This window comes from Xyrauchen texanus, chromosome 43 (genome assembly GCF_025860055.1).
Source record: "Xyrauchen texanus isolate HMW12.3.18 chromosome 43, RBS_HiC_50CHRs, whole genome shotgun sequence".
NCBI classification, from domain to species: Eukaryota; Metazoa; Chordata; class Actinopteri; order Cypriniformes; family Catostomidae; genus Xyrauchen; species Xyrauchen texanus.
This window is the reverse complement of record NC_068318.1, coordinates 4,477,183-4,500,249: the sequence shown is the minus strand read 5'-3', so window position 1 is coordinate 4,500,249 and position 23,067 is coordinate 4,477,183. Positions and strand designations below refer to the sequence as shown.

The following is a 23,067-nucleotide window of genomic DNA, read 5'->3' as shown; positions in this document are numbered from 1 at the left end:
TAGCCCAAGAAAGCACACATCACGCCTCTTCATCGAACTGTACTGGTTGCCAATGGTTGCTCGCCTCAGTTTCAGGGAATTGATTCTCTCTTACAGAACAACCTCCGTCTCTACATTCACTACTTCAAGACTACGTGCCAACCAGAAGCTTACGATATGCGGGTGAGCAGCACCTCGTGGTACCATTTCACAGAGGCACAAAATCACTTTCCCGAACCATGTGGTTTAACACATAGTCTACTAGATTTTAGATTTTTTTATTATTATTATTTGTTTTAATTGTTTGGTTGAAATCTCTCATATTATTCAGTCCCTTAAATTCAGTAATAATGGCAAGAATGCCACATCTCTAAAATGTTATGACATTTTTTTCCTTCTGACTGAGGTTTTTTCCCTTGTTCTTTTTCTTTCCGCTTATTCTTTTTCTTGCGATTGTCTAATGCAGTGCGGTTGTTCTGTTTGTAATGTTTGTTATGTAATTTGAAATTAAAATGCAAACATAATCCAATCCAAAGTTTCTCAAATGTCCAAAATGAGTGGAAACATAGAAAGTATGAATACTTGGATCTTTATTACAACTTGTGTTCATGTAATTGTGAGATACTAACGTTAAAGGAATTACAATCACACATTGTCATTGTCAAAGCATGAATATTTCTAGTGTCCAGCACTACAGTACATGAAACACATATAAAAAATGTTGGTATTAGATCTAAAAACTAATATATATATATATATATATATATATATATATATATATATATATATATATATATATATATATATATATATATATATATAAAAACAAAAATAATAATTATCCTATACTGCTCCACAGCACAGAAAAGGTCTAGTATTGTCTGATTGCAAGAGCATATATATTTACTCAATAACTGTATATACTAACACATAAATGAACTGTCACAATGTGCCTTTCTTAAGAATTATGTTTGTCACTCTTTAAATTTTAAAAGCATCTTTTAAACCCTTTGAAATAAAAGGTTGAACACTGAATTCCTCCATTCATAGACTCTGAGGTGAGTCCAAATCCTCCAGTAGTAGATTTATAAACGTATACTCCAGACATGTGCCGAACTGTAAATACTCACAGATACTGCATTCATTCTGGAGGACATTACGTAGGTTTACAGTTAACAGTTCAGTTATGACAGATGACATCAGTATGAAATGTTGCTGTTATATTCAATTGAAACAAACGGAAGTATTTTTTGTGATGTCATACTGCAACAGTTAATAACAAAAAAGGAACGAAAGTTATATTTGCATTTGAAGTTTGCAAGCTATTCCTTGAATTCGTTGCTATTCATTTTTTGTAAGATCTTACAATGTTTCTATTTGTCTCCTACTACAACAGCCTCACTTTCAAAGAAAAGTTCACCCAAAAATGAATTCTCTAATAATTTACTCATCCTCATGTTGTGACTTTCTTTCTTCAGAGGAACACAAATAGAGGTGTTAGGCAGAATGTTAGTCTCAGTCACCACTCACTTTCACTGCATCTTGTTTCCCATCCTATGAATGCAAGTTCATGATTGAGTGAACCAGTCTTTCCAGTTTATTTTGGCTCAGTACGTGACAGACACCTCAAACACTCAAACATTTCACCAGCACTTATAAGGCCACATAAAAAGAGTTAATTTGTCTGCTGGTTTGTTTTCAGATCCAGATTTACATGGTTATGTAATATGCACAAATAAAAGCTGTTTTCCAGTAACTGCAAAAAGTGGACGTGTCGTCTTGTGATGTGGATGCATTTAAACTTGTGTCACTGCATTTCCTACAATGCATCTAAAGTCTGATCTTGCCTGAGATGATGTCCTTATATAGTGGTACAGTGAGGGGGGTATAGTTCTTCTGTGATGTGTTCAGGAAGTAGAGTGGCTGCTGAACAGCATGTGGACTGAAGCCCTCCTGCACCAGTCTGATCTTCTGCTGTTTGAACGTGTCCGTCATGTGTAAAGACGTCTGTCGAAGAAAACAGCAGAACATACACGTGAAAAGGCTGCCAGGAGAGAACGAGCAAATGCATGCGGCTTTGCACAAATGCGAGTTTCACCAATGAGGTTGAGAACATGGGAATGTAATGAGCACATGAATAGCTGGAACATTCCACTGGAGAAGTCGTTGTCCTTCACACTGTGCTTTTTGTGAGGCACTACTCTCTGTAAAGCTGCCTTGGAACGATCTGTACTGTGAAGAGCACTATACAAATGAACTTGAATTGAATTGCGTAATAAACAGGTAAAAAAAGGAGGCCCAAGGGTGAGAGGACAACTCAAACTCTCAAATTCACTTTTACCACGGACTTATTAAATCCTGTTTCATAGTACAGAAAACGTCTCTGTTACTGTCATAATAACCTTCGTTCCCTGATGGAGGGAACGAGACGTTGTGTCGATGAAGTGACACTAGGGGTCGATCTTGAGAGCCGGAAGAACCTTCAGATCTTTGAGAAAAGGCCAATGAGAAGTTGGCGAATTGGCGAGTTGAATTTGCATGCCACTCCCCCCGACATACGGGTATAAAAGGGAGATCGGGATGCGGATTCAGTCAGGTTTTGCACTGAGGAGCCGAGACAAGGTCCCGACCATTACAGCGGTAAAGTTGTGTCTGTGGCGTGAGAGACACAACGTCTCATTCCCTCCATCAGGGAACGGAAGTTCCAACAGTAACTGAGATGTTCCCCTTCTGTCACTCGCTCGATATTGTGTTGATGAAGTGACACTAAGGGTCCCATATACGAAACGCCACAATGACTGAACTGGTCACGAGAACTGCCGATGCAGGTGTAGGCAAGCTACTATGAGCGTAGGAACAGATACACTCGGGCTGCATGGAGCCTCCCCAGATGCCCCAAGATGTCATGTGCTTCCCCATAACCCTGAGACGTACCAAATAGGGGGGTGCCAGCCGCAGCCTTTTCTCTCTAAGTATTTCTCTCCATTGAAAATAGTTTCAGCTGGGGCCTAATAATGCTCATTTACATTTACATTTATGCATTTGGCAGATGCTTTTATCCAAAGCGACTTACAGTGCACTTATTACAGGAACAATCCCCCCGGAGCAACCTGGAGTTAAGTGCCTTAAGTTAAGTGACACAATGGTGGTGGCTGTGGGGTTCGAACCAGCAACCTTCTGATTACCAGTTATGTGCTTTAGCCCACTATGCCACCACCACTGCTCATAAAACAAGCCGGGGAAGGCGTCCTTTCCCGTTCCTATTTTTTCAGGGGGAAAAGACCCCACAGAGGCTACACCCTGCCCTGGAGAGGAGGGGAGGATAAAGTGGCAAATACACCAAATGGGCCGAATGCCCGTACATGGGAGAGGCACGGTGGTAAGTCCTGCCCTTCGTAGGGGGGAAAGATTAAAAAACACAGTGACTGGGGCAGAGAGGGCTCTACCAAGGGAGACGCGGGTCTACCACAAGGAAGGGGGAGACCGTGCTGTGGAAAATACATCACAGGAGGTTAACAAGGAAACAGAAAACCTGTGGAGCACTTACCCAGGGCATGTAGCACAAGTGCTGGGTCTGACCACGAATTCCTCTGCAGAGTTAGAGAGCTAGGAGAAAGAACATCCAGGGTTCACAAGTTGTGAACACGCATGGGAGAGAAGAGCACGTGGCTTCACCTTCTTGGAGGGGAAAGGCGCTATGCACAAACAGTACACATGTCCAGCTGTCCATGCAACGAAACTTGCTTACCTGTTCACACCTGAAAGAACACGAGATGAGACCAGCTCAACCCAGAGACTGTGAAACCTTGCAAAGGTATTGGTTGTTGCCCAGCCCGCTGCCTTACATATGACTGCTAGAGAGGTGCCGTTGGCCAGTACAAACGAGGATGCCATAACTCTCATGGAGTGTGCTCGAACCCAAAAGGGGCAGGCACTGACTGGACCAGATAGGCCAGCGCTATGGCGTCCACGATCCAGTGGACAAGCCTATGTTTGGAGACAGCGTTCCCTTTCTGCTGTCCACCAAAGCAGACAAAGAGCTGCTCAGAGCGTCTAAAGCTCTGCATGCAATCCAAATAGATGCACAAAGCATGCACCGGACACTAATAATAGGCTGGGTCTGCCTCCTCCGGGGGCAGCGCTTGTAGGCTCACCACTTGATCCCTGAAGGGGGTTGTGGGAACCTTGGGCACATAGCCCGGCCGGGCTCTCAGGATTGCGTGAGAGTCTTCCGCACCGAACTCTAAGCACTCATCACTAACAGAGAATGCTTGCAGGTCCCCGACCCTCTTGGTGGAAGTGAGCATGGTCAGGAGGGCAGTCTTCAGCGAGACTGATTTTAACTCAACTGACTCGAGGGGCTCGAAGGGGGCTCTCTGTAGGCCTGAGAGGACCATGGAGAGTTCCCATGAGGGAAAGAGGAGCGGTCTAGGAGGGTTCAACCTCCTAGCGCCTCTCAGGAACCTGATGATCAGGTCGTGCTTCCCGAGGGACTTACATTGAACCACGTCGTGGTGTGCTGCTATAGCAGCTACATAGACCTTGAGATTGGAAGGGGACAGCTGCCCATCCAACTTCTGTTGCAGGAAGGAAAGCACTGACCCGACTGCGCAGCTCTGGGGGTCTTCACTCTGGGAAGAACATCACTTAGCGAAGATACACCACTTCAGGGAATAGAGCTGCCTTATAGAAGGGGCTCTAGCCTGAATGATCGTGTTAACCACAGCGGGCGGTAGACCAGTTAGCAGAACCTGTGCAAGTAGGCTCACTGGGGGGAATGCATATTTGCGCAGCCCTCGGGGCCAGCTGTGTGCCAGCGCGTCTGTGTCCTCAGGGAGCTCCCGTCAAGGAATACCAGAGCGGGCAGTGGGAGGATTCCTGGAAGGCGAACAGGTCAACCTGTGCCTTGCCGAATCGACTCCAAATCAGCTGGACAACCTGAGGGTGGAGTCTCCACTCTCACCTGAGCGTTACCTGCCGTGACAGAGCATATGCTGAAACGTTGAGGTTGCCCAAGGTGTGAGTGGCACGCAGTGACCTGAGCCGCCTCCAGAGGAGGAGACGACGGGCGAGTTGTGACATGAGATGAGAGCGAATTCAACTCGCCAATTCGCCAACTTCTCATTGGCCTTTTCTCAAAGATCCGAGGGTGCTTCGGGCTCTCAAGATCGACCTCTAGTGTCACTCCATCGACACATCGAGCGGGTGACAGAAGGGGAACTTGAAGTGAGGCGACAAAGATCGCTCTGATTATAATCAACACATTCTACATGGCATGTGCACAACAGCACCATTGATAATAATCCTGTAATCAATTGTTGAGTAGCGATGCACTGCTCGCTTCCATAGAGGACCTATTAAGGCATCCATACCCAGTGCATCCCGAGATCCTTTTCTATCCGTTAACAAAGGACATTAAACAAAGCCACCTCAACAAATCATGTTCATTATTAAACTCACTAATCACTGTTTAAGTCAAGTGCTGATGTCTACATCTAAGCACTGAATGCAGACAATTGTCAAGCAACCATTACAACATCTTTAACATTGAGAAAATATGAGAATCATTCTGAAGATTTGAATGAAACAGCACGAGTCAGTATTTGATCAGCTCCATAATGTACCTGAACTCTTAGAAACCAGGGCCAGGCATACGGAGGAAGAGTTTGAAGCAGATGACTGTAGAGTCGCTCCCCTTCCAACTCATGACCGTCCTTCATCACCACAGCCACCATTCCAGCCCGACCCTCATAACCTGCTCAAAAACATCAGCCATTATTCACAATTGTCTCAGTGTACAGTGATGTCAGCTGGTGTAGTTAAGACTGAAGAATGATGTGATAACACCGTTAGCTAAAACTACTATACTTATCTGTAACGCTATTTTGAAAAATGTCAAATGCATTTAGTACTTTTTTAGGAATGTTTTTACATTGGTGAAAAGTGAAAATGCAACTTAAAAAGGTCTAAATATTACCGTATTTGACTTGATTCAGTATTAATCCAAGAGTAACTCAATTCACCTGGTACAGTGACCCCATAAACACTGACATCCTGCAGGAAGTCCAGACAGCCCAACACTTCGCACACCTCTGTAGTGGACACATTCTCTCCTTTCCATCTGAAAACAAACACATGAACATGATCAGCGATGTACACACAAGTCGTGTTGAACCCCTGGGCTGATGATCTCTGCTCAGTGAGCTTCGTGTTTCCAGTGCTCGCAGAGTAAACATTATCAGAGTGCAGGACATCAGCATTCATTAAAGTTTCAGAAATAAACCAAAGACATGAAACAATTTATCTAGTCCAACTGTCCTCACACTCATCAGAGTCCGTTAAAACAGACAGGTCAGTTCAAATCAATTCTAAAATCTAAAGAACTCTCTTAATTTCCTCAAGGTTTGTAAATATATATATAGACCGAAAATAAGCCAATAAACACAACAATTGTGTAATCAACATTGCTGCCTACTGTTGGGGAATACTCTTCATATCAAACAAAAGTGCAGTCCAAGGCCAGTACTAGGATGAGATTTTTGGGGGGCATTTTTATGTTCAGGGAGGGGAAATACATTTTCTCTTAATTTCAATGTTTTGCATAGAAAGCATACACATAGTATATACATTATATAAAATAATGTCTTTTCAATAAATATACTTTTAAGTTTTAAAATTGCATTCTGGAAATAAGCCCAAAAAAATGCAACCCACGACTGCCCATATAAGCGACTTTCTTTTTTTGTGATATCTCACAATTTGCATATTTTCCATGTGACCCCTCTGAAACTTCTAATACCCCCCAGACCAACACCAAAACACAATCAAGTGGGACCAACTCAAGCTAAATGATCAATTCTCTACATTTTGGCATTCTGTCCACACTGAGATGGCATTTTTGTCCAGCAAAAACTGAGCTTTTCGAAAACACTCTCCGAATTGGATACATTTGAAAATATTGTATTTGCATGTAGTGTGGACTGGGATAAAGGAGATATTCAAATTAATTTTATTTGTTGTAATATGTTGCAAACATGTGAGCCATTCAATCTAGGCCAGAGTTATAGCAGCGTTGTTGTGCCTGCTATCCACTTTGATAGCATTTTTAAAAATAAATTTTACTTTGTACAACCTTAATATTGTATTCCTTCAAAGGCGACAGGAAGATTACCGTGAATCTGTCTGGTGATGGAGCACGAGGACAATTGCATTTCAGGGCCATTTTTCTTGAACAACTTCATTGTTTTGGTAATAATTAAGCCCAGCATTAGACAAAATATAGGAAAATAAGAGCTGCCATTTGTGGTGAAAATGGTTATGGTGTTTAAGTGTCTTTGTCTTTTTGTAAATGTTAAAATTTGTCTTACGTTTTAGTGCTTTTAAAGACTGACTTTAACGTGAGCCAATAGCACTCGAGAGCAGGCTTTGAAGGAATATATCATTGGTTGATCCCACTGGACGAATACGCCCCTTCACTGAACGAACTGAATATACTGGTAAACTCATTAGCTTTATCGATGAAATTATTAACGACAATTAATCGATTAACCATTAACATCCCTATACAGCCTTCCCTGTTATTCCTCGTGACACAACGTTAATGTTCGTTAGACATTAAACTTCAGCACATGGACATCACATATTTTCAAATATAAGGCTTCAAACAGTGAAGAATGGACCTGAACGTGTCTCCAATTCTGTCTTTGAAATAGACAAAGTCTCTGTGGTCCTGCAGCATCAGATCTCCAGTGTTGAAGTAAACATCTCCAGTCTTAAAGACGTTCCTCAGGAGCTTCATCTCTGACATGACTTTATCTCCAGCGTAACCCAGGAAAGGGTTGCTGAACATCACTGGAGCCACCAGTAACCCTGTTTCACCTAAATCACATAATAAAAATGTTCTGCTCTTTATGTCATTTTCAGTTCATCTTTAAAATTGTCCACATGTATACACATCCATTTTATCCAACAAAACAAATGCCTTCCTATTGTCATGCTAAGTCAATGTCAGTTTTTCCGAAGGTAGATTTTCTTGACAGCAATTCTCTGTTGTAAGCACATTATTGGAATCTGTTTGCAAGCAATGTACAGCAGTATTCTGATTAAAATAGTTTTTAAATTCTTTTACAATTCAAAAAATTTTAATGTATTAAAATTTGAATGATCTCACCTTTATTCACTTTAATGCAGAATCCTGTCTCAGTCCGTATAGGTTCATATGATTGTGGATCACATTTTAAAAACTCAAAAGGTAAACTGAGCTGAAATCAGAAAGTACAGTCATATCAGTGGTTTTACTGCAGGATTTCTGTTTCAATGAACACTGCATAACTGACTTTATCTGCATCTCATTTGTATTTGACTGCATACTACTTACTGTAAACCTTATTAAACCTTGTAATGAATAACTGACCTTATTGAGATAACTTGCTCGCCCGATGGGTCCGATTTCTTCCGTGTAATTGACGAAGCCAATACTGGCCTCCGTTAAACCATAAGCTTCACGTATTTGGATTTTCCCGAAACGTCTAACAAACTCTCTCCAAACATCGGCTCTAAGCCCACTTCCTGCCGCGAGCCGAACGTGATGAGCCTTTTCCTCTTCAGTCTGTTAACAAACAAACATAAGCGTTTGACGAGACAGACACCTTGAATGATGAACACCATTTTAACACAATGAAATCTTATCTCTGATGAAACACTGTAATAAACACAGATAAGACGGGTGTTTAATATGATGGTTTTGCTTTATTACTCTATTGTGTATGTAGTGTTGTGTAGTAAAGCTGAGAAAGAATATGTTTGCTGTGGAAACATTAGTACCTTAGGTTGATGGATCAAATATCGACAGAGTTCTCCGATATACTGAAACACAGTGATATCAAACTTTACACAGTCCTTCCAAAACTGACTGGCAGAGAACTTCCTCTTCAAAACACATGTTGCCCCTAAAATTCAAAGCTACATGTTATGATTACATTTATGTTATGATTCCCTTAGTAAAGACATGAATAAACATGAGAAACTCTTATTTCAGACAAGTTTTAATTTTGTTATAGGCAACATTTCCTTAAAGACCCCATGAAATGGCTTGACGAGAGCAGATTTCTTTCCTGTATTAATGTATTTTCTAACCAGTTGTACAAATGTGCCTCTATTAGTTCCTGGCAGGCAGCAGATGTCCCAACCCCACCCCCACCTTAATCCTAATCCTCAATTTATGGAGCCTGTAAGGCTGAGTGGCCTACCAGAAAAAACCTGAGGCACATTTCTCCTATCGCTTATTTCCAACTGAAGCAGGAAGTTGGGGCAGAAACTATGGACATGATTTGCTACTTGCTACTGCTAGTCGGTTTCAGGTGGTATTGGGTAGGGGTGGGATTCTCTTGAGATACTGTGGATATACACCTGAGTTCAATATCAATAAGATGATACAATATCAGGGGCCTGGGTAGCTCAGTGGTAAAGATGCTGGTTACCACCCCTGGAGTTCGCTAGTTTGAATCCCAGTGTGTGCTGAGGGACTTCAGCCAGGTCTCTTAAGCAACCAAATTGGCCCGGTTGCTAGGGAGGATAGAGTAACATGGGGTAACCTCCTCGTGGTCGCTATAATGTGTTTTTTTCTCAGTGGGGTGCATGGTGAGTTGTGCTTGGATGCTGCGGTGGATGGCGTAAAGCCTCCACATGCGTTATATCTCCATGTCAATGCGCTCAACAAGCCACATGATAAGATGCGCAGGTTGACGTCTCAGACTCGGAGGCAGCTGGGATTCGTCCTCCGCCACCTGAATTGAGGCGAGTCACTACACCACCACGAGGACTTAAAAAAGCGCATTGGGAATATAGCATTCCAAATTGGGTGAAAAAGGGGAAAAAACACTGTAATACGATCTGTAAATTCTGAGGTACTGTAATCTTCATGGAGCACGTTTGACATCCGAGTGTCTGAAGGGAAGTCAGGCTGGTGCTCCCAGGACTAGTGCCTGAAAAATGCAACCTCTGTCCACGCAATTTTGACCCGGTGCGACTTTATTTCCGGAAAATACAGTATGTCGCTTCAGAAGATGTGGATTAACCACTGGAGTCATCTGGATTACTTTTGATCTGCCTTTATGTACGTTCTTGAGCTTTAATGTTCTGGTCACCATTCACTTGCATTGTATGGACCTACAGAGCTGAAATACAGTATTCTTCAAAACATCTTTGTTTGTGTTCTGAAGTAAATGATAAGAGATTTTAATTTTATGGGTGAACTATCCCTTTAAAGTACCCCCTGATATTTTAAGTAATATTTCAAAATGTAATTGAATGTCTTTGCACCATTGGCATTTCTATATCAATCATAGATTGCACAACATATGATCATTATCTGTGACAGTAGAAAATGTCAAAACAACAAATGTGTAAATTGGTCTATTTTTAGATGTCATTTCTGTTTTCATTTCCCTGATCATTTTATCAACGTATGTTATTCGATTTGTGTATGACCTTAGAAGCTATTAGACATAGACTACAAGCCACAAAACTACAGTTTTGATTTCATGGGGTCTTTCATATCACAGAGAGGTAAAACAGCATCATGCTGAAGTTTCACAAGTTAAAGTAAGAATCTGATTGTTTATGTGAAATGTCTATTTAAAAACACATAAGTTGTTGAGTTGATCGCACCGAGTTCAATACAACCACCAATGCCGAGGAGGGATGCAGACATGTGATAGAGCGGCAGTGTCAGATACACTCGATCATCAGCGTGTGCTCCGCACATACGCAGAAACGCCATACACATCACTGCTTTAATGTGACTGATGCGAGCTGCTTTGGGCAGTCCTGAGATAGAGAGGGACACACAGTATAAGTTAAAGTTTAACTTCACTTGCTGATAACTTCAGGTTAAGTAGAGGTTAACATGTTTCAGCAGAGATGTTAATGTACAGTAACAGTATAACATACTGCAAGTGTGCAAAGAATGAACCAATAGAACAGAATAAATTAGTGGGAATAAAACAGTTTCTTTAATAAAATTGAAATAATTAGTCCAGCCCAAGGGCAAAAATCTGCAGACTCTTCACATCTGTCTTTATTTGCAGTAAAAAGTGCTAGGAGCTGGCCATTTCAAGCACTCAATCACTTGCAAGGTATTTCTCATGCTAGCTCTCTTTGTCACTGCAGGTGGCATTCCAATTAACATCAACAGGTTGGGAAAATACCTCATATGTGATCAATTAAGAAACATTTATTGTGACTCCAGCCAGGTCTCCTAAGCAACCAAATTGGCTCGGATGCTAGGGAGGGTAGAGTCACATGGGGTAATCTCCTTGTGGTTGCGAATGTGTGATTCTCGCTCTCGGTGGGGCACGTGGCGAGTTGTGCGTGGAAGCCGCGGAGAATAGCGTGAAGCCTCCACACACGCTAAGGCTCCGTAGTAACACGGTCAACAAGCCATGTGATAAGATAAGCGGATTGACGGTCTCAGACATGGAGGCAACTGAGATTCGTCCTCCACCACCTAGACTGAGGCGAGTCACTACACCACCACGAGGACTTAAGAGTGCATTGGGAATTGGCCATTACAAATTGGGGAGAAAAAGGGGGAAAAAAGAAAGAAAAAAAAAGAATAATTGATTAATTGCAATTTTTATCTATTGACATCCCTATATGGGCTGTGGTTATTTACATTGATATACAAAATAAGCGCTAAAACAGAACTGTCTCTTTAAGAACAGCATCAGGTTAGCGAGCATCTCAGAAGAGTATTGATTGAGTGCACATGGATTGAGTTTTTTTTAATCAACAACTGACTGTAAAGGCGAACAGAAATGATATTGAAAATAAGTATAAATAATCAATATATTGTTTAGCACTCGCTGTTGCACCAGCCAAACTAAATTACAGCTGGACTGTGATTGTGCTGTAATTACAGTTTGTATTTTTCTTAGAAAGCTTTATAAACAATACTAATAATAACCAATATGTACATATGTGGTATTACTTACACTCACCTAAAGGATTATTAGGAACACCATACTAATACTGTGTTTGACCCCCTTTTGCCTTCAGAACTGCCTTAATTCTACGTGGCATTGATTCAACAAGGTGCTGAAAGCATTCTTTAGAAATGTTGGCCCATATTGATAGGATAGCATCTTGCAGTTGATGGAGATTTGTGGGATGTACATCCAGGGCACGAATCTCCCATTCCACTACATCCCAAAGAAGCTCTATTGGGTTGAGATCTGGTGACTGTGGGGGCCATTTTAGTACAGTGAACTCATTGTCATGTTCAAGAAACCAATTTGAAATGATTCGAGCTTTGTGACATGGTGCATTATCCTGCTGGAAGTAGCCATCAGAGGATGGGTACATGGTGGTCATAAAGGGATGGACATGTTCAGAAACAATGCTCAGGTAGGCTGTGGCATTTAAACGATGCCCAATTGGCACTAAGGGGCCTAAAGTGTGCCAAGAAAACATCCCCCACACATTACACCACCACCACCAGCCTGCACAGTGGTAACAAGGCATGATGGATCCATGTTCTCATTCTGTTTACGCCAAATTCTGACTCTACCATCTGAATGTCTCCACAGAAATCGAGACTCATCAGACCAGGCAACATTTTTCCAGTCTTCAACTGTCCAATTTTGGTGAGCTCTTGCAAATTGTAGCCTCTTTTTCCTATTTGTAGTGGAGATGAGTGGTACCCGGTGGGGTCTTCTGCTGTTGTAGCCCATCCGCCTCAAGGTTGTGCGTGTTGTGGCTTCACAAATGCTTTGCTGCATACCTCGGTTGTAACGAGTGGTTATTTCAGGCAAAGTTGCTCTTCTATCAGCTTGAATCAGTCGGCCCATTCTCCTCTGACCTCTAGCATCAACAAGGCATTTTCGCCCACAGGACTGCCGCGATACTGGATGTTTTTCCGCTTTCACACCATTCTTTGTAAACCCTAGAAATGGTTGTGCGTGAAAATCCCAGTAACTGAGCAGATTGTGAAATACTCAGACCGCCCGCCTGGCACCAACAACCATGCCACGCTCAAAATTGCTTAAATCACCTTTCTTTCCCATTCTGACATTCAGTTTGGAGTTCAGGAGATTGTCTTGACCAGGACCACACCCCTAAATGCATTGAAGCAACTGCCATGTGATTGGTTGATTAGATAATTGCATTAATGAGAAATTGAACAGGTGTTCCTAATAATCCTTTAGGTGAGTGTATATTACAATTATTAAAATATTCGTAGGCTAATGCTAATGCTAATGCTATAACGTTTATTGTTGTAGTCAAATAATTTTTGTTACCATTGTGCAAAAATTCAGAAATAAGCATCGATAAAAAATAAACAACTTAAACAAAAAAAGCTTTAAACTTCGATTCTGCATACCTGTTATAAGACATACAGCATAACAAACATTGGCATTAGTATTGGTTGTAAGAAAATCTATATTGGTCTATATCTAATTCTCTCTGTTCTGATGGAGTGTGTGTGATGTACCTGTAGTGCCAGATGTGAAGATGAACAGGAAGTTGGACATGAGGTTTGGCTGAGGAGCATCAATCACAGGCTTCTCTGCAGAAGCCGATTCCAGCTTATCCAACAGCGTCCTGATGTTCTGCAGTGAAGAGTTCTCTGCCGTCACCCAAACATCTACCCCGCTATCTGTCAGCGTCTGTACAACGTCATCCACATGTGAAACCAAGTCTACAAACATGGAGGAACTTCATGTCATTGGGTAGCATCAGGATTAAAAGTGTATTTAAATGTATATGTAAACAAAAAATACACATTATGTTCATATGTACAACAGAAATAATGTCAAATGTACTTTATCAAAACAATATGTACTTTTTTCTGTCATCATAATGATAATATAGTAATATATTCTTAAGAGCTTCACATTAATTTTTTTCAAAACTCCTACATTTAAATGAATTTCGGGCCAGCTACCAATACAAATTATATTCTTTCAAAAGATGCATTGCTGTTGCAGAATAAACTAAACTAAATAAACTGATAATTGATCATTTATTTTTGCTATATCAGACTTATGTCTTCCCTGTAGTGGACATAAAAAAACATTCTACCAAAACTCAGAGTCTGTCTCTGAATGTTTGTGAACTCGTGAATTTTGTCCAGCTCTCTAGTAACCACATGCAGAATAGCCTAGCAATGCCCTAGCAACCTTTTAGAACAGCCTAACATCATAAAATACCTTAACAATGCCCTAAAAACACAGAACACCTTGGAAATACCCTAGAAATCCCCCAGACAATGCCCTGGCAACATCCCAGGACACACCAACAATGCCCTAGCAACCTCCCAGATCACCCCAAAACACAGAGCGCTGGAGTAAATGCTTTCGAAACCACCTAGACAACGCAAAACACCTTCCCTTACAAAAAATCTAGAGTTGCCGCAAACATGCACTCATTATTTTCAAATGCGAATGAGCGTTGCGGCAAATTCTTAATTGTCAGGTTTGCTGCAGGTACACCACTACCGGTGAAGAGCTGCAAACTTCTGGCAAACATACCAAGCTCATTTGCATGTGAAAATAATGAGAGGTGAATTTGTGGCAAGTTTTCAGCAAATTTGCAAGAACTCTAGAATTTTTGTAAGGGTTAGCAATGCACAAGCGACCTCTAAGAAGAACACCCTAACAACACACAACACCTTAACCATGCCCTAGATACCATCCACAACACATTTGTAACAAGCTTTCCCAATAAAAATATTTCCTCAACCTGTCCAAGCATTCAAATGACCTACTGCCTAAATAACATTTAAACTTGAAAGATTTGTTTTCCTTTCAGACATCATTCTTGTCAAGCCAACATTCAAAGAATTTTCAACACTTATAATGCACCACTTGTTAAACGATTGTGCTTCATAAGAACAAACCACAAATAATGTACCTTTACAAATCATTTAAAGGATAGTTTACCCAAAAATGAAAATTCTGTCATCATTTACTCACTCTCAAGCCATCCCAGATGTGTATGACTTTCTTTCTTCTGCAGAAGCTTTTTAGAAGAATATCTAAGCACTTTAGGTCCATACAATTCAAGTGAATAGGTGCCAAGATGTTGAAGCTCCAAAATTCACATAAATCATCATCAAAAATTACTCTATATGACTCCAGAGTTTTAATCCATGTTTTCAAAAGATATTATCGGTGTGGGAGAGAAACAGATCAATACTTAAGTTTGTTTTTACCATAAATTCTTCTCACTGCCCTGTAGGGGGCGATATGCACGAAGAATGCAAATCACCAAAAACACACAGAGACTTAAATATTGATCTGTTTCTCACCCACACCTATAATATTATGTTGATTATGTGATTTATGGAGCTTCAAAATGTTTGCACCCTGAAATATTCTTCTAAAAAATCTTCATTTGTGTTCTGCAGAAGTAAGAAAGTAATACGCATCTGGGTTGTCATGAGGGTGCGCAAATGATGAGAGAATTTTCATTTTTGGGTGAACTAACCCTTTAAGCACTTACTAAACTCCCTGTTTAAAATTTAAAAATCCTTGAACAGAGTAACATGCAATAATCTGCCTGAAACTTGTCTCGTTAATATGGAGAGCTGGAGTAAAGCGTTCTGTCTCTCGGCACAGGCGGGTGACGTCCTCACAAGATGAAACATGTTTATGTGTGTTCAAGAGTTATTTGATGGGAAGTAGGCCAGTAAAATGAGTGCATGTGTGGACAGCAGTGTTAGAGAGACACAAATAACTACAGTACCAGTGACTAGTTCAAACACAATTACTCAATATTACACCTTTCTGCATTTTAAATTCATAGTAAAACCATCTAAACTATTATAGGGATAGTTCACTCAAAAATGTTAATTCTCTCATAATTTACTCACTCTCATGCCATCCCAGATGTGTATGACTTTCTTTCTTCTGCAGAACACAAATGAAGATTTTTAGAAGAATATTTCAGCTCTGTTGGACCATACAATGCAAGTGAATGGTGACCAGAACTCTGAAGGTCCAAAAATGACATAAAGGAGAAATAAAAGTAATCCACACGACTCCAGTGGTTTAATCCATGTATTCAGAAGTGATGTTTTTTACTATCAACCTGTACATTTGACCAGCCCCAACCAGTAGGTGGCTGAATGTGAAAGTGTAGATTTACATTTAAATATTGATATTGACCTGTTTCTCACCCAAGCCTATAATATTGCTTCAGAAGACATGGATTAAACCACTGGAGTCGTATGGATTACTTTTATTTCTCCTTTATGTCCTTTTTGGACCTTCTGAGTTCTGGACACCATTCACTTGCATTGTATGGACCAACAGAGCTGAAATATTCTTCTAAAAAAATCATAATTTGTGTTCTGCAGAATAAAGAAAGTCATACACATCTGGGATGACATGAGGGTGAGTAATTTTTGGGTGAACTATCCCCTTTAAATAACACAAATGGAAGAATGGGAATTAGCCTATTATGAATTATAATTATTGTTGTTTTTTTATTATTATTATTATTATTGAATGTGTAGATTTTATAACTAAACTATGTACTGACCAAAACATGGTAACTTTATGAAAGCATTGCTCTATTTGAGCTCGTGTGTGTAGATTTCAGCTGTACTCTCTGATAATTCTCTCTCAAGCAACTTCATGAGACACAACATCCTGAGGACTGAAGCGGTGCTGGATGTGCTTTTCCTTCATGATAATAATAATAATAATAATACATCACCTTATAAACAGATTAAACAACAGACTAGGTATTATTACCCACAAAACTAATATCAAGCGTTAAAGCATTAAAAAGGGGTTTCATGAGATACTAAGAAACTCTGTCAAGTGTGTACAAAACTGATATGAACCATTCTATTAAACAAACTCGTGCAGAATTTCGCTTTATAATCAGAGCGTTGCGTGTGTGTCGCGTCGCGTCGCGTCGCGTCGCTCGCAGTGTAGATGTGTTAGCTCATAGATCATTTACCTGAAGCAATAACGAGCGCTGTGGCACCACAGGTCTGCAGACAGTGCAGCAGTGACTGAGATTTGATGTTAAAGTTGAGAAACGCGACTTCACAACCCAGTTTACAGAGTCCGAACCAAACACAGATGAAATCCGCTTCATTGCTCATCAACAGAGCCACCACATCTCCATGTTTCAGTCCACAGTGAGATTTAAACACGTTTGCGAATCTGTTAGCCCGCACATCCACGTCTCTGTACGCCAGGACTTGCTCTTCACACACAAGGAACGGTTTGTGCGGGATTCTTCTGGCCTGAAGCTCAAAGCACTGCAGATAAGTGATCACGCCGCTCTTCATCCGCGCCATCATCGCACGACCGACCCGACGAAGTTTCGCGTAATACATCAAGTCGTACCAAAAGTAGGGGTAAAACCTCCTCTGAATGACAAGCAGCGTGACAATCCCGACAGCGACGGTGCTGATGGCCCAGTTCATCATGATTGTATAACTGATGAAAACGTCTGTTGAGCTGCTGGAATCTTTCCTCTATATCGATATGCCCTCAAACACGACTGCGCATGCGGATGACCGCTTCACTCCAGCAACTATTCATTACACTTGGACAAACACACACATACCCACATCAATGGCAGGAAGCACAGGGAGTCACTGGAATCTCAACCTCGAACCCAGGGATTAAAACCACTAGTACTTTTGCTATAATTATGTTTAAAGCACTGTATTAAATAAATGGCCAATGGGCTAAGAAACAACGATAATTCCAGACATATTCGAGGAAAATATGCCTAATTATGCAATTGCTTAAGGATGTTTAGATAGTTAATATGTTTGTCTATATAAAACTAAGACAATTATACTATGTAAAGGGGTGGACTGCGCCTTCAAGTTTCATCCCACGCTCTCGGTAACGCTTGTCAAAAGATGTCACAGATTTTTAAGACACTTCTCACGTATCTTTTCAAACAAACTTTGATTCATCCATCTATAATACTATTTTCTGATCGTTTAGCACTCAAGTTCTTTTGAACGTTTTATTGTCTTTGTTTTATTTGCGAGTGTCTCCGAGTCTCTTCACTGTTTCAGGTGAAACCGCTGTTTGCATGTTCTGCTCATTGACTCTGTCAGTTTAAGACATGTGAGAGTGGTCTGTTTCTCAAACTAGAGACTCTGATTTGCTTGTGTTCTTGTTGTTGTGCTTCTTGACCGTCCATTTCCCTCTCTGTCCCGGTTTGATTTCTTCTGTCAAGATGGCAGTGCCTGGAATCGACTTCACCTCTCAAAACAACAATAGACTGAAACGTTTCGGCCATTTTTCAAAACCAAAACTAGAAATGCATGTGCACTCAATACTTCAGCAACTGAAAAAAGACCCTGTATTGTGATGTTCACACTTCATGAAGTAGTGTTTCATCTGTTCTAACAAGCAGAAATGTTTCTCAAGTAGCAAATCCTTAGAATATATTTCTTAAGGGTTACGTGACTGCTGAAAACAGGGCTTTGGCCAGGGGTGGAGCCAGGAGTTTTTCAAGGAGTTTTTCAAAGGGGTGGCCAGGCAGGGGCAAGAGATCAATCTGTGGTGGCACAGAAATGCCTGGGCAGCATTTTTATATCATCGGACTGTGGTGGGGGGGTTGAGTGGATACAATGACAGAGAGGTGATGAGGGAGAGGTGCAGCGATGTTAAGGTGTGCACACGTTAAGTTTGTACAGATGATTTCACATCTAAATAACTAAATTGTGCCAAAGAATTACCAAAGAAATGACTAAAGACTTTGGTCCATGGTGGCCACGGCCACCCTTGGCCAACCTTTAGCTCTGCCACTGGCTTTGACATGACAGGGGAAATGTAATTTTAAATTACTGTAAATATATATATATTTTTTACAGTATTACTAATTATTCATGTTTTTGATTAAATTAACACATTCGAGGAGAAGAGAAGCATTTCTCAGAGGTAGGGTACATTTTATTTAAGAAATTAATCTGATAATTCTAAATATTACATATTATTTATTTATGAAATAATGGGTCAGCATTGTGAAAAGTATTGGGTTTAACAAACTAAATCAGTGTTTCCCAACCGGGGGTACGTGAGCAGTCCCCAGGGGGTACGTGGGATGATTCGCAAAAGACAAAAACAATTTTTTTAGCCATTGACTATTCTCAAAACATTATATAATATATATATATATATATATATATATATATATATATATATATATATATATATATATATATATATATATATATATATATATATATATATATATATATTATATAACATTATAATCATGTTATAATATGGTCACCATGTCCTTCCCGCCAAATGTGCTTGTCCGTGGACGCGCGCTGTGTGGCCGCGCAGTAGAGTGACCATAGCAACAGGCAGAGAGGCTAGCTTTGAGTAGAACACTAGCTAGATATGGATCAATGGCTAAAAAAACCCGCCGTTCCAAGCAGCAGCAGTGCTAGTGGCAGCTCAAGTGAACCCATGGAAAAAAGCAAAAAAAAAGCTGATAAGTCAAAGTACCGGCAATTTCATGAACAGTATGTCGTTTTCGGTTTCACTGATTGATAAGAAAGCAGCTGATGCACTGAAAACGGTACCATTGTCCAATAACACAGTGTGCCGTAGGATTGATGACATGGCCGGTGATATTGTCGATCAAGTAGTGGAAAAGTTAAAACTTTCTGGTCCATTCGCGCTGCAGTTGGACGAGTCAACAGATGTTAGTGGGTTAGCGCAGCTGATTGCGTTTGTGCGATACAGAGCCATTTCTGAAATTAACGAGCACATTCTGTTCTGCAAGAAGCTAACAGGGAGCACTACCGGTAAAGATGTGTTTCACGTTATCGACACCTTTTTCTCAGAGCACAATCTGGATTGGAAGTCCTGTATTTATGTGCACGGATGGTGCAGCATCAATGACTGGGAGGGTGAAAGGGTTAATCGCGCAGATTACAGTTTTTCTCAATCGATTTGGTACATTTCTCCAAACTCAGGTAACTGCTCTCAAAACAGTTAACACAGCAAACTAAACACTCTTATGTTGGCGAAACAGTTAAGTATTCACTGCACAATGAAACACAGCATTTTATTCTAGTAATGCATTTATTAAAATTCAATATTAACACCAAAACTAAAAGTGTGTTCTCTGTTGATTTGATAACAAATTCAGCTGAAGATACACAAAGAAATAAATGCAAATACATGTTTTTCATTAAGTTCTTTAATGATGAGTCCAGGTGTATTACAATGAGCTGTCACCCCACAAAAAAAAAAAAAAAAATGCAAATAAGTACATAGGTTTTAAAAAAAAAAAACTGCATTCATTGAATCAATTAATTTATTGATCATGCCTCTCAATTACATCTGGCCAGAGAATTTCATCAACATCACAGCAAATGTTTTCACGAGTCATGCATCGTGGGAAAAAACGCCTTGAATGCTGTATCCATCCTTGACATGCTTGTGCCCCAATATCTCCACAGGCCTCTTCCATCGCTTGAAGAAGACTTACTTGGTTGTAAGGGTTGCGGTCATGTACTTTCCATCTCCAAGAGGAGAAGAATTCCTCAATTGGATTCAGGAAAGGGGAATATGGTGGAAGGAACACCATCCTGAAACGTGGGTGATTCTCAAACCACTCTCGCACTAGTGCTGAATGGTGGAATTGGACATTGTCCCAAACAACTACAAAATTCCGCACCATTTGCTCCTGATCACCCTGCGGAAAGAGGATTTAAATTGAGGAGATTTAAAAAATGTAGGAGCCTTGCTGTGTTGTATGGTCCCAAGACAGCATTGTGTGCCACAACACCAGTTGTAGAAATTGTGGCACAGAGAGTGATGTTGCCTCCTCGTTGTCCAGGGACATTGACTGTAGCACGACGGCCGATCACATTTCTCCCTCTTCTCCTTTTTTTGTGAAGATTGAAGCCTGCTTCATCAATATACAGGTACTCATAATGAGTTGCACTGCTATCCAACTCCAAGATTCTCTAGAGTAAAAAGAACACAAGGTACAATACAGTAAGTTAGTGTTTTACAGTAATGGCATTGATTGCAGTCAATACTACTGTGAAACTGTTGCTGAAGTTTGAGTTCACACTTTGACGCAGCAGTATACATAGATATGACTAAATCTTTTCACTTACAGTAGCATGGAATAGTTTGACACATACTTAAAATTCAGAAAAAATATATCTTTGTTTTGACAATAAAAGTGCAGTAATTGGGTTGCACATACTTGAATCGCAACTCCTTCACTCTAACGGAGTTCCTCTCAAAGGGCACTTTGTATACTTGCTTCATTCGGATTGAATTTCTGTCATGTCAACAATGGCATGCTCTTGTTCAATTGAAAGAAGTCTTGTTCGTCCACCTGAATGTTCTCGAACTTCAATTCTGAAAATTTTTTGGACAAGCAGGAACATTTACTGTAGAAATCTAGACCTATGTCAAACAAGACTACATGGACTATCATTGTAGAAGTAGAATGATGTAGTTACTTACCGGTTTTCCGTCTGAAATGTGCGGATAATTGAAGCCACTGTGGATCTGTTTATATTGGGCTGAACTCTCTGCCCAGCTTCTCTCAGTGAGAGACCATGATTTATGACATGGTCAATCAGTGTGGCTCTGATTTCATTTGAAACACACGTGTACCCTATCCTTCTACCTCTCCTCCCTCCTCTTACACCTTGCCCTCCTCTTACACCTTGCCTTACACCTCGCCCTCCTCTTCCTCTCTGTCCATCTCTTCTTATATGTTCTACTCTTTCTCTTTCCACTATACTATTGCCCTCCAATCTATCCATCTCTTCTCCCTCTACTCCTCTCTCTTCTCCTCTTCCTACATCCTCAGCTCTTCTTTCTCCTACATATTCAGCTCTTCTTGCTCCTTCTCCATCTCCTCTTCTTTTCCCTCTACCCTGTCCACCACCTCTCACTCTTACACCTCTTCCTTTTCCACTGCTCATTCTTTTTATTGTCTTTTCTCCTCATTCATCTTTGTTCTTCTTCTCTTCCCCTTTTGTAGTTGTTGTAATTAAGACAGCTGTGTGAACAATTAGGAAATTGGCTTTTTCTGTGTTGAGTGGATTATTAACTCATCAGATATCAATTTGGGGTTAATTGAGGACATAAGGTGTGCAACTGACTATTTTACAATTCATAGAGTTTTGTTTGTTGTGTTTTGAAAATGGTACAAAAATGCTTGTGATCTTTGTGAAGACCAATGAAAAAGCTGCAAAAGTTTTTCCTGGTATATTAAAGATTTGGTTGGCTGTATGAACTGCTGTGATAACATTAGGGAATTTTGTGCACAGTGTTTTGAGAAAATTATGCTTTTGATTTGTAATTTGTATGAAATGAAGGAGAATTTATTATCTGTTTAGGACAATTACGAAGTGTACAGATCACTGTGTTAAATGTTTTGAGAGCAGTTACCCGAGTTTGGAGAAATGTACCAAATCGATTGAGAAAAACTGTAAGAACGTAAACTCCGACGTTCAGTGGAATCACTGTATCATCCACAGAGAGGCACTGGCCAGTAAGAGAATGAGTCCTGAGTTACATGAAGTTTTGAATGACGCAGTGAAAGTGATAAACTTTGTTGAATCGCGGCCTCTGAATCACAGACTGTTTGAAAGGCTCTGTCATAACAGTGGCGCTGAGCACCAACGACTACTGCTTCACACCGATGTACGTTGGCTTTCGAAAGGGAAAGCACTACAGAGGCTTTTGGAGCTGCGCAACGAAGTAAGCGCTTTTCTGGCAGAACACTCACATCCCCTTGTTGTTATGTTAGAGAACACAGACTGGGTAGCCCGCCTTGCATATCTTGCTGATTTTTTTAGCAAACTGAACAACCTGAATTTAACTTTACAGGGTAAAGACACACACATCCTAAACATGTATGACAAAGTGTGTGGATTCATGAAGAAGATCAAACTGTGGGAGAGTAAATGTGAAGATGGGGACACAAGTTTCTTTCTGCAGGTGATGTTGACAGAGCTTCTATAGTGCAATTAGTAAGCACACATTTATCCAAACTCAACAGTGAGTTCAACTCCTACTTCCCTGATATTGAAAGCAAGTCTGCCAAACTTGA

The 23,067-nt window shown here is 40.5% G+C and overlaps 1 protein-coding gene across 1 annotated transcript; it reads right to left on the bottom strand.

Moving 5' to 3' along the window:
* Positions 1–566: 566 nt before the first annotated feature.
* LOC127636182 (long-chain fatty acid transport protein 6) lies at positions 567–17,492 on the bottom strand. Its single transcript, XM_052116608.1, has 10 exons — positions 16,951–17,492; positions 13,472–13,678; positions 10,648–10,806; positions 8,803–8,927; positions 8,393–8,587; positions 8,150–8,240; positions 7,659–7,857; positions 6,003–6,100; positions 5,604–5,734; positions 567–1,986 (listed from the first exon to the last, which is right to left on the bottom strand). Exons 1-10 carry the CDS (start codon positions 17,426–17,428, stop codon positions 1,810–1,812), a joined length of 1,860 nt encoding a protein of 619 aa, XP_051972568.1. The 5' UTR covers positions 17,429–17,492; the 3' UTR covers positions 567–1,809.
* Between the last annotated feature and the right edge of the window lie 5,575 nt (positions 17,493–23,067).